This window comes from Sus scrofa, chromosome 9, assembly GCF_054392235.1.
Source record: "Sus scrofa isolate SSC_HxYL_T2T_F1_AM1 chromosome 9, Sscrofa_HxYL_maternal_Yorkshire_Landrace_v2.0, whole genome shotgun sequence".
Lineage (NCBI taxonomy): Eukaryota > Metazoa > Chordata > Mammalia > Artiodactyla > Suidae > Sus > Sus scrofa.
Window position 1 is genome coordinate 52,807,270 of NC_139391.1, and position 15,965 is coordinate 52,823,234.

The 15,965-nt window shown below is 51.0% G+C and overlaps 2 protein-coding genes across 25 annotated transcripts in view; both read left to right on the top strand.

Moving 5' to 3' along the window:
- The window catches only part of PKNOX2 (PBX/knotted 1 homeobox 2), a 305,801-nt gene extending 294,934 nt beyond the window's left edge, over nucleotides 1-10,867 (top strand). For all 24 annotated transcript variants that reach the window (XM_084976576.1, XM_021063089.2, XM_084976572.1 and 21 more), the window contains 3 exons: nucleotides 6,580-6,656; nucleotides 7,511-7,689; nucleotides 8,681-10,867. In XM_084976576.1, coding sequence (XP_084832702.1) covers nucleotides 6,580-6,656; nucleotides 7,511-7,689; nucleotides 8,681-8,907 — 483 coding nt within the window. In that variant the 3' untranslated portion in view covers nucleotides 8,908-10,867. The remainder of the gene's footprint in view (nucleotides 1-6,579; nucleotides 6,657-7,510; nucleotides 7,690-8,680) is intronic.
- Nucleotides 1-15,965, top strand: part of ST3GAL4 (ST3 beta-galactoside alpha-2,3-sialyltransferase 4) — a 1,054,305-nt gene that overhangs the window by 93,650 nt on the left and 944,690 nt on the right. The window lies entirely within an intron of this gene.

A 15,965-nucleotide genomic window follows, 5' to 3' on the forward strand; every position in this document is an offset into this window, starting at 1 on the left:
AGGAAGAGCCGCTCGGGTGAGGGTGGTCTCTGGACTCATCATCAATGGTCCTGTCTGGCCTGCAATCCTTGCTGACCTAAGGGACTGACCCTCCTTCCCGTGAACATGGAGTCCTTTCCTCGCCTGGGGAACCACATGGCCCCTTTTCACGGCCACAGCTGTTTCCTCTCCCATGCGGCTCAGGCTCTGGACCTGAAGAGCTTTGGTGGAAGGCCCACCAGGAAGCCAGAAGTCAGGCCAGCTAGGTTCTCAGATGTATTCATCTTTCTGTGCCAGAGAAACAGAAGGTTCCTGCCCATGACGTGAGAGTGTTTTCTTCCACCTGCTCTGCTCCTTAGGGATGGAGGGAGACAGACCCCCAGAGCTGCCCTCTGACTCCCCCTGTTGGAGGTGAGCCTTGAGGCAGCCACAGGCCCAGGTGTATGCCCCACGGGCCACCTCCAGAAGCAGAAAGTCCCAGGGCAGGAAGCAAGATCGGGTCTCCAAGAGTTCCCATCATGGCTCCGTGGTAATGAACCTGACTAGTGTCCATGAGGACTCTGGTTCTATCCCTGGCCTCGCTCAGTGGTTTAAGGATCCAGCATTGCCGAGGGCTGTGGTATAGGTCACAGACGAGACTCAGATCTGGCATTGGTGTGGCTGTGGCGTAGGGCGGCAACTGCAGCTCCGATTGGACTCCTAGCCTGGGAACCTCCGTAAGCCAAGGGTGTGGCCCTAAAACAAAACAAAACAAAACAAAGGTCTCTGTCAAAGATCAGGCCTTGCAGACAGAAGGCTAGTGAGCCGCGGGTTGGAGGGAGCCGAGACAAGAGGAGAGGAGGTTGGGGAGACCCCTGCCTTGTACTGAGCCCCAAGATACTCCACGGAAGCCTACAGCTCTCAAAGATGCCACCTGAAAAACAGCCAGGGGAGATTTACAACCACACCACCCCTCCCCCGAACCGAGGCCAGGTTAGGAGGAAATGGCCCCATCATGTGCTCACAGGGGCTGGCACTGTCCGGGTCCCAGAACTAAAATATTTGAAAAAAGGAGCACATTTATACATGGGCACAAGGGGCTGCTAGGTGTCTTGGCATCAGGAAACCAACTAGTAGCTTTTACAGAGAGGGAGCCATGTGTGCCAAGCGGCAGGTTTATTTCAGGTTATTGATCTATTTAACAAATACTCCTGAAATCTGCCAGGCACTGTTCTAAGCGCTTTTCAAATATTAACTCATTCAGTCCTTTTTAAATGGCCTTGAGCTAGATGGAATTATTCCCCTGTTTTATAGAAGAGGAAACCGACTAGGAGCGCAGGGTCTTGAGCTGGTGAGAGACCAGGATTCAAAGCCGGGCTGTCTGATTCTGGAGGCCCCATGCTTACCTGCTTCTCACAAAGCTGCCCCTGGAGACCCCTCTGGCGAAGTGGCTGGTGTGCTCAATGGACGCCTGAGCTCCCCCTTTTGCTCCCCCTGCCCCCACAAATACTCTTGAAACAACCAGTTGCCAAAACAGCAGTGTTAATAAGTAGGTGGCCCAATTCTAGCTAGAGTTCCTGGGGAGTCTGAGTCACTGATGCACCTGCCTTCACACCCACAAACATACACCAAATACAGTCACCTCCTGGGGCCCTAGGATCATTCAACAAAGACACTGAACTCTAGGCAAGGGTCAGACGTTTTCCTTGGCCCCAATTTAGTGGGGGGGTGGGTGAAAAGAAAGGTGTGACCCTTTTCTCAGAAACTTGCAGCATGTTGGATGGCGGTGACAAACAACGGATGATCCTTGCAGTGTGTGGAATTCTGGGAGGCGGTTGCACAGAGCTCATTGGAGAGGCGTCCCAATGGACTTAAGGGGTTGTGGACAGGTTACAGAGGACCAGCCTTGCTGCCATGTGAAGGGTGGATTGAAGTAGAAGCCAGAGGGAGAGCGAGTTATTTTGTAACTGCAGGAGGCTGAAGAGCAGGAAGAGAGTCGATTTATACCATGGAAAACTATACAGCAATGAAAATGAGTATGACTGTTCCACAGAACAACCACAGGTGGATCTCACAACTATACTATGGAGCGAAATTCTACATGCTCTATGATTCTATTAACAAGTCCCCAAACCAGGCAACACTAAACCAAAACTGTTAAGGATGTAACATAGATAGTAAAACTGTAAAGAAGAGCAAAACAGCAATGACCATAAACATCAGGTTATCTTTGGGAAGGGTACTTTTGGAGGTAGTAATTGGAAGGGGTCAGAAAAGGGGCTTCTGGGCTACTAGTAGAATTCTATATTTTTGACATGGGTGGTGGTCATGTGGGTGTCTGTGATAATACACAAAGCCGTGCATTTTAGTTCTTTGTGCTTTTCTCTGTATGCACAATTTTAAGTGGGGGAGGGGAATGGAAAAGAGAGGAATGGAAGAGCAAGGGCAGCTATAGCAGGAGACAGGGGTTCCTGGGGTGACTCCTGTGCCCCTCTCTATCCTAAACCACTCCTTTCTTCCTCTTTAGCATCTCCAAAGTCAGGTATGCCCTGCCACTGAGGGCATCTTAGATGTGATGAGATGTGACTGTTTCAAGGCTTCTCGCCATCCAGGCTGCCTTCCTCTGGCTGGTCTCTGTCCCCACCCCCCAGGTAGCCCCATGCTAAGAAGCCAGCAGACCACGTGACCACCATCGGTCAGGAGGCTGTGCTGACCCCAGTGCAGTGCTGGTCACAGTGGAAAAGTGAGAAAAGAAAGCCGGCTCCGAGCCCTGCTCCACAGGCAGCTCCAACTCATACCTGCAGGCTGCTGCCTCCTGCTTGTTGCTGCATGGGCTAGGAGGTGGGTGGACCATCTCAGGGTGGGCTTTGCATGAAAGAAGTGGCCAGGGGCCCATGAACCAGCCGGTTCAAGCTGCTTTCAAACCCGGGACCCTGCAAGGAACCCACTCTTCAGATGGAAAGATGCCTTCAGCTTCACTTTAACCCAGATGAAAGTTGAGTCATGGGGCCAAAGGGGGGTGTCAGGGAAAGAAGTTAGATGTCAGAGGAGCTTCCTGAGGACAACTGTGGTGCCATGAAACACCTACTCAGAATAAACACTTCCCTTCCCTGGAGACTGAAGTGTCAATGTCGTGGTGTCTGGGAGGCTATGCTGTGCAGAGTTGGTACAGCACATGTGCTTTGCCTGCGTCATCTCATTCAATCGTCCCTGAAGCCAAGGAGTAGGCACCATCTTGTTATTTCCGTGTTAGGCCAAGGAAGCGAAGGATGGCAGACCTAAAACAATAAATTGCCAAAGTCATACAGCAGGTGAAGTGGTGGGTGCAGGACTTGACCTCTCCTAAGGCCGTGCTCTTAACCACAAGCAGCACTGCCTGGTCCAATGAGGCCCCACGCTGGCCCTGAGAGGGATCTGCAGCGTTCTGGTCTATTCTGTATCTGTCCTAGAGGGCTGCTCGCTATGCCCTTCCCTCCCGATTCTAGAGGAGTTCCTCCAAATAGTGATCAGAGAGCAGGCATCAGGGCTTGATGGCTTTCCACTGTCTCACTGGATTCCCCTCCCCGCCCTTAGCCCCAAGCCTTTCCAATTGTGCTAAAAGTAGCGCTGACCGAACCGACAGCCATCCAGCAGCCAGGACTATTTTGACTCTGTCCTCAGGAATCATCTGGTCTGAGCCGTGTACAAGCTGGACTGCTCCCATGAGCACTCAGATGTGGTGCCAGGAACGTTCTGGCCACCACACCTGTCCCCAAAGGCTGCCACTCACCCCACCACGTGCCTCCTGAGAGGCTGGTCCCAGGAGGGGCAGGTGGTGGGACTTGCACCACAGGAGGATAGTGGTCTGTGTTCTTATTCATAAGAGACCAGCCCATTTCAGGGACACTGTCCATCATCCCTCTCCATTAAATGGGAGCACATTAACCTATGGATTTATGACATCCAGTGGTGGGAGAGATTTGCATCTGACTGGCTTGAACATAAGTCCTAGTGCGAGGCTCCTGCCAGGCAGGCCCAGGCCCTCCTCTACTAAGATGGCTTGACCCATTCTTCAAAGTCCAGCTGATGTCCCACCTCCCTAGGGAAGTCTCCCCTGACCTCCCTTGCCACCCCATGGGCACTCACACACTATGTTTTACTAGTGCTTTTGGCTTTTGCCTGCAGCCTTTCCCTCTAAGCCGTGAGCTCCTAAGGGCAGGTCTTTCACTTGCCGGCCCGAAGGATGTAGCAGCTTCCCGGCATCTGTGGGTGATGACGGGCACATTTGGCAAGGCCGGCCTAGCTCTCACAGGAGACAAGTCAGCCAGCTCCTTCTCATGCTGCTCCACTCATCTGTTTCATACACGAATGCAGAATACTACTCTGCCTCTTACTAATTGAGACACTGGAGATACAAGGCCTACTAAGATGGGGTCCCTGACTGAGAGCAACTCCCAGGATAGTGGGAGACATGGATAACTATAGAGAGGGCTAAAGGTAATTATTCAAATGCCCCAGTGACCAGCTTTGCCCTGGGAGTGGGAAAAGGCCTCACAGAGGACTTGATCTCTGATAGGTCTTTGCAGAAGCTCAGAAACACAAGCAGTGAAAAAGTGGGAGAAAGAGCATTCCAGAGGAGGGAACCGCATGTGCAAAGGGATGAAGGCACGAAGGCACAAAGAGCCTTAGGAGGGCCCGGGAAGGCCAACAAGTGGCCATATTTTTTACTGTGTTCTCAGACCAGCTCATCATGAAGAGAAGCCCAAGGAGATGGCGAGTCCGTGGAGCACGGGGCTTGAGGGGGTAGTGCTTGGCCACCACCCTCCCCTGAATGTGCCAGAACACACCGAGCCCCTCTTCTTCTGCCCCTGAGGCCTGCAGTCTCTCCTCCCCACCTCTCTCTGTTCCTTCCCAGTTAGGATGAAATTGGCTCCTGTGACACTGATATGCTTGCCTTCTTGTTAGAATCTTAATATTATATGGATCCCAAGTCCTGGCTACCTTGGTGTGGTGGTCAGGGTCAGAGGTGTGAATTAAAACAGCACATGATCCTGATTGCTTCCGTCAGGGGATGCCGAGGCCACTGAAGAGGTTGCTTTCTTTGTCCCCGATAATGAGAGTTCTACTGAGGCTGTTGATCTCAAGCTCATTCCTTGGAGAGCTTTAAGCATCTTACCAACATCATCCAATAATATTATGAAGAGCCACCTCTTCTGGAGCACTTTACAATATAATTTTGTTTAGTCATCAGAGGACTTCGTGATGTGTTAAATGAGGGGCCTAAGATTTCACAGTCATGATAGAGCCAGAGTCTGAGTCCCAGTCTTTGGGACTTTGGAAAGGCCAAGCACCACTGTCTCTTACCACCTCAATTGTAAGGGATGATTCTGACCTGCGGACACCTCGGGCCTCTACCCTGAGAATGCCTGCACATCCTCTGGCTGCCAAGGCAAGGCTCTGACCCATTCAGACACTTGGGGCACCTATACTGACTGCAAGCCTTCCGGGTGTCAGGTGTTGTGCAAAAGCCTGGAGAAGACACAGAGATGCACAGGCCCAGTCATTATGGGGCTTGCCACCCAGTGGGATCTTGGAAGGTCCCCTAACTCACTGCCACCCAAACTTTCCCAGTCTTTAATGTGACCTGTTAGCCTCCCCAACACTCTGGCCAACACCTCTCTCCTTCTAAGTTTCTCCGATGCTTGTTACCCACACCGCAACACCTACTGCCTCTTTTCCACTTTCTTTCACTGGGCAGTCATTTATGTGTCATCTACACATGGAGGACAGTGGAGATACATTAATAATACTTGGTCTCTGCCCTCATGGAGCACAATCTAAGAGAGAGAGGCAAACAGGTAATCAGTGCACATGCCCCACATCTTCACTCACCCCCACAAAGACACCGACTCCATCTCATGAAGTGATGGTGGGGAGACTGGACCAAACTCAGAAGAACTGTTTCTAGCTGACACCACCATCTGGGGGAAAGAGACATTCAGTTTCTTCATCTGTAAAGTGGGAATAACAATATCTAAGCTGCCTCTTGCAGAGTTGTAGTGATATGCTTTATTAAGTGAAATTAAGTGCATGAGAGCATTTCATAGGCTATAAAGTGTCATACAAGTCATAGTTATCATTATATTTATCTTCTGTCTCCTAGGATGCCTGTGTAAATCTGGACACAGAGTAGATAATCGGTAAATGTCAGTTCAAATTAAATGGATTCATTCACCACCGTTACCACCTTCTGAGAGTCCCATGAGCTTTTAAGGCCATTGTAAATCCTAATATAGATGAGGCCTGAGCTGCCTGCCTGGGGGTGGTTGTGAGGGCCAAGTGAGGCTGTGAAAGTGCCTTGGAAGTGATCACTATTGAACTGTACTGACTCTTGGGAAACCACTTGGTCCCTCATCATAAGGGAGCTGGGCAGAGGGCCGGTGGCCCTTCACAGGCTCCAAGCAGCCCCACTCCAAGCCTTGGGCCTATTCTTTCTGGGGAACAAACAGTGCACTTTCCACTGTTTAGGCTTTCAAACCACTGGGGCTACCTGGTCCAGGATGGTGGCCACGTCTGGTGGGCATGGTCTCTAGGGACCAGATCACCACCCACCCCTCACTAGCCCTCCACCTCTCGTTTCAGCACCCCTACCCCACGGAGGATGAGAAGAGACAGATTGCGGCCCAGACAAATCTCACCCTTCTGCAAGTGAATAACTGGTGAGTTAGCATCACATGCCCAGAGGCTCTCAGACCCCAGGGGCTGCTTGCTGGGCAGGGAATGTATAGCAGGGGAAAGAGGCTAGAGTGTGCAGCCCTGCCTCAGGCTCAGCGCAGACACCAGGCCCACCCTCACATCTGGGCTAGAAGCAGAAAGCCAGAATCCAGTGCCTGTAGCTTCATCTGCAGCTTCCCAGCGCCCTCTGCTGGGAACCTGTGTTGGGAACCACTGGAAGCTTCTTACCCAATAGAAAAACCAGCCCCACCTGCACTACAGACACACAGGAAAGCCTGCATCCTAGGGGCCGCCAGGGTCATCTGGTCTACTCACCACCCCATGTGAACGGGGCTCAAACTGAAGCCTCCTGCAGAGCCGGGAGTGTGAAAGAAGGGGAGGAGTTTGCGGTTCTGACCCCACAGAGACACCCACCTCCAACCCCCTTCCCTGCCTCTGGCTGGCTGAACTGTCATGGATATCTCAGAGGGCAAGTTCTGGCTGGATGGGAGCAGACCCTTGGCCCTCTGGAGAGAGGTCAGATATTAGTGCCTTCGATTAAGAGGGCTCTTCCTTCCTCTGTTCAATCCTGACGGGTCCAGAGCAGAGATACCTGAGCCTCCTCATGCATTCATCCCACACCGGTTTGTGGTCACCAAGCCCCTGATGACTTCACGAGCTCCTCAGTACCCAGGGCTCTTCACAGCTGTGCTTTCATACCCTAGACCAGCCCCCAGTCTGTTCCATACAAGGACCAGCTGCCGAGAGTCTGGAAGCAGCTCAGCACTCTCTGTACACACACGTGCACTCGCCCCTCCTCCTGGTGGTGACTAACGGTCCCCATCTTATTCCTGAGCAGGTTCATCAATGCCCGGAGGCGCATCCTACAGCCCATGCTTGATGCCAGCAACCCTGACCCTGCCCCTAAAGCCAAGAAAATCAAGTCGCAGCACCGGCCCACCCAAAGATTCTGGCCTAACTCCATCGCTGCAGGGGTGCTGCAGCAGCAGGGTGGGGCCCCAGGGACAAACCCCGATGGTAAGGACTGGAGCTGAATGCACGCTGGACGGGGGCTGGATGGGAGGGGGCCCTGGAGCTCCTGCAGGTTAGGCTGGACACAGAGCAAGGGCTGAATGTCTCCTCACCTGCTTGTCGGCTCAGTCAGTAGGGGAGTTATCCCCACCCGATCCCATCACAGGATGGACGCAAGCCTGAATGAAGGGGGTTTGCACATACTTTAACAAGCCAAAGGCAATCTCCCAGCGATGTGTGGGAGTCAGCCGGTGGTCATCTGAGTCAATGGCTGCTCAGCAGAGCCCCCTCCTCACTCCCACACCCACCCTAAGAGCCATCCGTGCTTGCGCAGCTCCCCAAGAGCCAGGGCCATCTATAAATACCAGGCAGGCAGCTGGCTTGTGAACGGAGGCCAGGAAGAGCTTTGTTTTCCCAGCTTATCCATCACACCCTCCACATACACTTTTCTAATTGCTGGTCGCCTGGTGCACAATGAATAATTCAATGAGCGTGACATTTTATAGCTTGGCGTGTGCAGCTGGCTCTGTGTGGGAAGTGGAGTGGAGGTGTCCACGTGTGCGAACATACCTTCATGTCCACGTGCGTGTATATGGCCATGTACCAGCTCCTGTGTGGTGGGCAGTAGTCTTCAGAGGCATAGTAGAAATCAACAGATTGTGAGCTCAACCAGCCAGAGGACAGAATCCCCGCGTATCAGGCCTGGCTGTGTCACCTTGAGCAAATGACTCAACTGAGTCTGTTTCCTCCTCTTTAGAATGGGAATGATAAAAATCTACTTACTGAATTCTTCGAAAGTCTACAGCGTTTGACATACTTACATAGAAGATGCTCAGGATACGGTACCCAGGAGTGCCGCTGCTTGGAATGGGGCAGGGAGTAGCTGACCGTGAGACTTCACAGCAGGGAACTGTCCAGCTTAAGACCTCACCACCCATCAAACTCGGCCCAGCACTGGGTTTCCTGGGCCTGACCCATGCCTTCCTCTCTCACGTAGGTTCCCTCAACTTGGACAACCTGCAGTCCCTGTCCTCAGACAATGCCACCATGGCCATGCAGCAGGCTATGATGGCTGCACATGATGACTCATTGGATGGGACAGAAGAAGAAGATGAGGATGAGATGGAGGAGGAGGAGGAAGAGGAATTGGAGGAGGAGGCTGACGAGCTGCAGACGACGAATGTCAGTGACCTGGGCTTGGAACACAGTGACTCCCTGGAGTAGTCAGGCAGCCCAGATGGCATTGATCACCAAGCAGGAGAGGAGTGTCGTCAGGAGGGCTTCAGGGTTGGGGGGAAGGGGACACGGGCAGGCAGCACCGAGGAAGTTGGGCCCTAGCTTCCCAAAATCAGTAGCTGGAAGAAATGCAGAGGAAACACCTGCTCCTTCCCAACCATCAAGCTTCAGCGAGTACCCCAGCCCCACTTCCCTGGAACTGCAGAGGACTCTGTTTGGTGGGGCCGATCAGGCAACCTGAACTGAAAGGCAGGAGTGAGACCTGGACTCACCGAATCACTGAGGACAGATGGCACCACGGTCCCCGCCCCCCACTGAAGGACTTGAGTTGTTTACAAGCCCTGCACTGTGAGGTAGATCAGTGCTGCTCAGAGTGAGCCTTTGCCAGGGGGCAGAGTAGGAGGAAAGGGAGGGACAAAGGGGGTCTGGGTTCCACCTCCAGAGAGTTCTCAGATCCTTTGAGAGACATTCAAGGGCAGGAGGGAGCCTGAACACATGACCCGTGGCTAGAGAAGGGGGAGGACATGAGGCATCACACCTTGCAGATCAGGGTGGGTCCTCCAAGACCCTGTCTATGGGCACAAGCAACTGTGGACTTGGGAGAGAGGGATGGGAGCCCCCAGCGCCATCTTCTCTCTCTCTCCTGGAAACCACTGGTAAGCTGATGGCTCAAATTATAGAGGCTAAGAGGAATCCCTTCACCTGGGTTGGCTCCAGGACCCAAGGAGATGGCAGAACCTGGGCTAGGAGCCATGTCAAAGTGACTTTGGGGATATAGCCGTCCCTAGGTGGTCACAGAACTCAGCTCCTGTACCAACAGAACAACGGTGTCTCATCCCAGAAGTTCCAGCCCGCGGATGGAGCTCCTCAGACGTTCCGCCCCCTCCACAGGCCATCGGAGAGGGTGGAGCCAAGTTAGCCTGGAATCTGCCCACCCCTTCTGTCCCTCACTGCTATCCCCCTGCTCCCAGGCTGGCTCCACCAGCCTTCATCCTCTCGTCTTCACACTCTCCCTCAGAGAGGGCAGAAGAAACTTTGGAAAGAAGCATCCAGCCCAGTGGGAAGTCAGGGGTTGGAGAAGGTGCTACATCCCTCTTCCCATCAATATCCAAAGTGTGGGGGAGGGCCCAGAAAAAGGGCACCCAGAAGCCAAGTGGTGCCCCGCCCCCACCCCCGCCTCACTGTTCTACACACCATCATTTTCACAGCACTGGAGGAACTGGGGCTCCACGAGGAGGAGGAGCCTTGCCACCATCTGCCCTCACACACACCCTCCCACCCCAACTGGGCCCCCAGGATTGGCACCCCATCCTCCTGTCCCCCCCAACCCCATGGCTGTGAATGACGGGACTGATCACACGTGTTTTCCATTGAGTCGAATTGAATGGACTTGCAGCCTCATTTGTCAGCTGTGCGTTGACCATGTCCATCAGTGGCAGGATGTTAGCGGCTGCCTGGCTCAACTTGAGGGCCCCCCACCAGGGCCCTCCAAGGTGGAGCAAAAGGATGGTGGCTTGCCCAAGGTCTCCCTGAAATGAATGTATTTCTTCCCCAAAAGAGCTGATATTTAATGTTTTAATAGGGATTTTTGAGAAACAAATAACCTTATTTATAATCTGGGTGATCCAATCATTTTTTACTCCCTTTTGATGCCATAAGTAGAGGAAAGTCTAGCTTTTTTGGCGTGAGACTTTTGCAATGTGCAGTGGGATAAAATACATTTCCTGTTCTGGTTCATTTTTCTTGCACACTCACATACACACCCACTTCCACTTATCACTTTGGACAGGCATCCCACCCCAGCACAGGCACACCTGCACACATGTGCCCACACGTCCTCCTCCCAGCCCCCTCCACCTGCCTAATGTTATGCAACCTCTTCTGATGTATCCACCAAACCAGTACTGAATGTGGCCGAGTTTTCAGTAAACCTTATTACCTACCATAATTCTGGTGCGCAATTATCTTTTTCTGTGGCTAAGCGTTAGGGGGACCCTGGACCAGAAAAAATTTGGAGGCCTCAGCATATTCCTTGTTGGCCTGACTCCTATGAAAGGACCAAGGAAGAGGGGTTTGTGGGTGTCCTCAGTTTACCTGCGTGGGGAGGAAGACAGCCAAGTTGGGCACACTCACAGCACGTGTCCCCCCGAGACAGAGATAAGGAGGGAAGACAGGAGGCTCTGCAGTGCCCTCTCCTGGCAGTCTGCCCCCACAGCAGGGGAACTCAGAACCTGCTCCTCTCTCCTGAGTTGGAGCCAACACTGCCTCTCCCCAGCCCTGGCACACCTGCACTCAGGTGAAAAGTCCCAGAAATCGGGAAGGAGAGGCAGTTTCGATTGCCACGCTGAATCTAGGAGCTATGTCCAGAGGGGAGCCTGCCCTTTGAACCCCAGAGTTCAGCACTGCATTCTCTAGGGTGGGAAGAAATTTAGAGGCAGCTAATCTCTCCGGTTAAATGAGAGGCAAGCTTTCTTGCTACTTTTAGCCTGGAGGTTTTCTTTTCCCTTCTTTTTATTTTATTTTATTTTATTTATTTATTTTTTTTTTAGGGCTGCATGTGCAGTGTATGGAAGTTCCTGGGCTAAGGGTTGAATCGGAGCTGCAGCTGTCAGCCACAGCCACAGCAACACAGGACCCCAGCCACGTCTACAGCCTACACCACAGGTCACAGCAACACCAGATCCTTAACCCACTGAGCGAGGCCAGGGATTAAACCCACATCCTCATGGATACTAGTGGGGTTCTTTACTGCCGAGCCACAGGAGGTACTCCTGAGGTTTCCTTATCTAGGCCCTGTGCTGAGATGTCTAGCGTGGGGGAGGGGGAGTTCCTTGTTCCAATTCACTGAGCTTGGAGAGTTACACTTAGCAGCAGATGCCCTCTGGCCAGGCTGAAGAGGGGACAGGGAGCAGTTGCACGGGCTAAGCCGGCCTCCGCACAGTGTCACCGCCCTCCCAGAGGCCAAGCACATCATATCTGGAGAGTTCTGCAAACAGGACCCTGCCTCTGGCAGTGAAAAAAATCTCTCAAGAGCAACAGGAAGATGATATCTGGAACCTCACCTCCCAGAGCCAGGAAGACAGCTTTCAAAGCAATGTTTTCCAAGGAACACACTATTGATAAGTTATCTTAAAAAAAAAAAAATCCATGGCCAAATTAGCCTAGGATGAGCTGCATATTACATTTTGGTAGAGGAGTTCACAATGTGCATTAGTATAGTAAAGGCTCTGAAAAGTCCTGCAGGAAAGAACCTGTTTTCCTCTTTAACACATTCCCCAAATGTATTTTATCTTTTTCCCCCCAGGTAATATCTATCCAATGATATTAGTATTGCACAAAATACATCTTAGGAAACATGACTAAGAAATTACAGGGTATTCTGGCCCAGCCTCTCCCACCCCTAACTATTTCTCTCAAGTTCTGCCATCTTTTAAGCCACACTGCCAACTAAAAAGGGTCTTCTCAAATCATTTGAGACATGGGTGGTTGTGTTTTGAGAAGGTGGAAACCTTTGTCTGTGCGCAACCCCAATTCCATCCAGCCCATGAAGAAGATGAGCCACAGCCTTGTGGAAACGAGAGATGGGGTGGGGATGGGGAGGTTTCCTTTACCCCAGATGGAGCTGTGGTATCAGGGCCCTGGGAAATGTTTAGACTGACTTCTGGCCCCAACCCTGAGCCCATCAGGGAAGACCTTTCTTGTTGGAAGATTCCTGCTCAGGGAAGTTCATGACCAGGGCTCAACTTCCTGGACCAAAGGACCTCTCTGCCACCTTGGATGTGACCAGATGAGAGCAGTGACTGTCACCTCTGCAGCCAGCACGGACTCATTCATTCATGTATTAAACGGGCAGTGACTCTGTCCCAGGGAGTTTTAGACACTGAGGACACAGCTGTGATCAACAAAGACACAGCTCTTGCCTTCAGGGAATTCACATTCAAGGAGAAGATTGAGACCGAAAGCCAGCTTGGAACATCCCTGTAATGGTTGATGGCATCCTAGGACAATGACCTCAAACTTGGTCATTCAGAGCTGCAAACAGGAGGTGCTCAGGTCAAAGTCAGTTCACAGATATGTTTTGTTTGGACCATATATTTTTTGAAGCCAGCATTCAAGTTAGAAGATTGCACATAAAAATTCAGATTCCTGGAGGTCCCAGTGTGTTAAGGATCCAGCATTGCCACTGCCGTGGCTTGGGTTGCTGCCGTGAATCAGGTTCAAAGCACCCTGGGCAGGGAATTTCCACATGCCCAAGGCACTACCAAAAAAAAAAAAAAAAAATCAGGGTGTCCTATTGTGGCTTAGCAGTAACAAATCCGACTACTATCCATGAGGATATAGGTTCAATCCCTGGCCCTGCTCAGTGGGTTAAGGATCCGGTGTTGCTGTGAGTTTTGCTGTAGGTTCAGACATGGCTCAGATCCTGCCTTGCTGTGGCTGTGGTGTAAGCTGGCAGTTTCAACTCTGATTTGACCCCCAGCTTGGGAAATTCCAAATGCTGCAGGTGTGGCCCTAAAAAAACAAGACAAAACAAAATTCAGATTCCTGGTTTCCCTTGAAGAACTGGGTGGCCGGGCAACTTGGGACCTATATTTTCACAAAGTCACAAGTAGGGTGTCGTTGAGTCATTGCTGCCCCTGACGACATGATCTTCAGGTTGTTGGGACATTGGCCACTCACATGGTCTCCCAACGTGGAGGCTGAGGGCCAGCTGCCATTTATTACTGGGATGTCACTCTGGTTGGTTCTTTGGCTGGTTATGCTTCCTCTTTCCTTTTTTTCTTTTCCTTGTTTTGCCTTTCCCTCCAATATTTGAATGGTTGTTTTTAAAAAGAAAATATATCTCTATACTCATTGCTCCATCAGGAAGAAAACAAGATAGTCCAAGAGAGCTCTGCTTGGGAAAAAAATGGAGGAAATATATTTGTGGAAGTGAAGAATATCCCACCTTTAATTGCAAAGGTACCTGTGTTTTACATCCAGAAAACTTCATTCATATGTTACCTGCCTACCTGGGCTCCAGAGGCAATTGTGAGCCTTGGGGCATGAAAACCACTAGGGTGGCTCGTTTTGTTTTTTTGTTTGTTTTTTTTTTTTGTTTTTTTTTTCTTTTTGGTTTGATTTCGTTTTTTGCTTTTTAGAGCGGCACTTGCAGCCATATCTTCAACCTACACCACAGCTCACAGGAATGCCAGATCCTTAATCCACTGTGCAGGGCCAGGGACTGAACCCCCATTCTCATGGATACTAGTTGGGTTTGTAACCTGCTGAGCCACAACAGGAACTCTCTTGCTTCTTCTTTTTTTTTTTTGGTCTTTTTAGGGCCACACCCTCGGCACATGAGGGTTCCCAGGCTAGGGGTCGAATTGTAGCTACAGCTTCCAACCACAGCCACAGCAACACCAGATCCGAGCCTTGTCTGTGACCCACACCACAGCTCATGGCAATGCTGGATCCTTAACCCATTGAGTGAGGCCAGGGATCGAACCTGCGTCCTCTTGGATGCTAGTCAAATTCGTTTCCCCTGAGCCATGAGGGAAACTCCCCTCGCTTTGTTTTTTATGGCATCACAGAAGTTTCCAGGCCAGGGAGTAAATATGAACTGCAGCTGCCACCTACGCCTGATCCTTTTACCTACTGCACCAGGCCAGGAATGGAAGCCTCACCTCCCTCCGAAGCAACTTTAGCCACTGCAGTTGGATTCTTAACCCACAGCGGGAACTCTAAGGGTTTCTTGTTACATATGCAGTTTAGGCCTCACAACCAACTTTTTCCCAGATTCCAAGACAAGATGCCTGAAGACTTTGAGAAACATTGCTCTCAGAAAACAGCTTTCAGTTGCCTTTTAGAAGTTCCTCGTTTTAACCTCCCTTTAACCTCCTTTTGTTAAATACACTACAACCCCCTGAGCCAGTTACACATTCAGGGAGCATCCACATATGCCTACTGTATGCCTGGCATCGTATGGCGGACAGAGGATAATTCAACTTTGCCAAGCGTCCCAGCCAAGGGTCAGAGAGGCCTGGCAGAGAGTGTGCCGATGGCTTCGACTCCACGAATTTCTACAGTGGCCTCTTATTTCCATCCCACAGACCAGGCAGGTTTGATTATATCCCTTTCAAGTGTACCTTACACTTTTACATTTCTCAGCTTCTCCCTGGGCCAATCTCATTTAGCCCCTTTGCAAATTAAACGCATCTCATTAAACCAAACCCATTTAGGCCAATGCCCTTCAGGTGTGTGCATCTTAGCACCTCTTTCATTTTAAGACAAGGGTTTGATTTATTTTTCATCTCATTACACTCTTTAAAATTATGTGCATCTCATTACACTCAGTGCACTGAGACGACTTATTTCAGGTGTAGACATTACACCCAGTATTATCAGGCAAAATTTTTTTTTCATTTCATTACAAGCCTTACAATTTATGTACATCTCATTACAATCAGCCATTTAAGACAATTCCCTTCAGTTGTGTATATCTCATTATACCTTTTCATTTTCAGATTTTTTTTTTCGTCTTATTACACCCAAGCATTATCCAGAGAACTCAGTTCGGATGTGCAGCCCTCACATCCACCTGTTCTTTCATGAATTTCTGGGTGGTTGTTCCCCCTGTGGTCTTGCAACATTTTTATTACAGCAAACTCATTTCAGGCCAGCCCTGCCTGTCTGTGGGCCTCTCCTGACTCCTTGGCAGGAAAAGATCTCTAGGTTCCCTGGATTTGGCCCAGATTCTGCCAATATGTCCCCTCACACACAGGGACCATCTAAATTAACATCCTTACCTGCACAGCCTGGGGTGAGAAAGGATGGTCGCTATGTTCCCATGTCCCCTTTCAGCTGAGTTTCTGTGAAACTCGAGTCCTGTGGACGACAGAGCAGTGGGTCCTCAGCTCCTCAGGACAATCCCACCTCTGCTGAAGAAGCTGAGACTGACATATCAGTCCAGGTTCCCAGCAGCCAGTCTGCTCCACACTTGCTGATGCCTTTTTGACCATAAGGCACTGTGTATCCACGCAGGCTCACGTTTTGGAAGGAGGTGA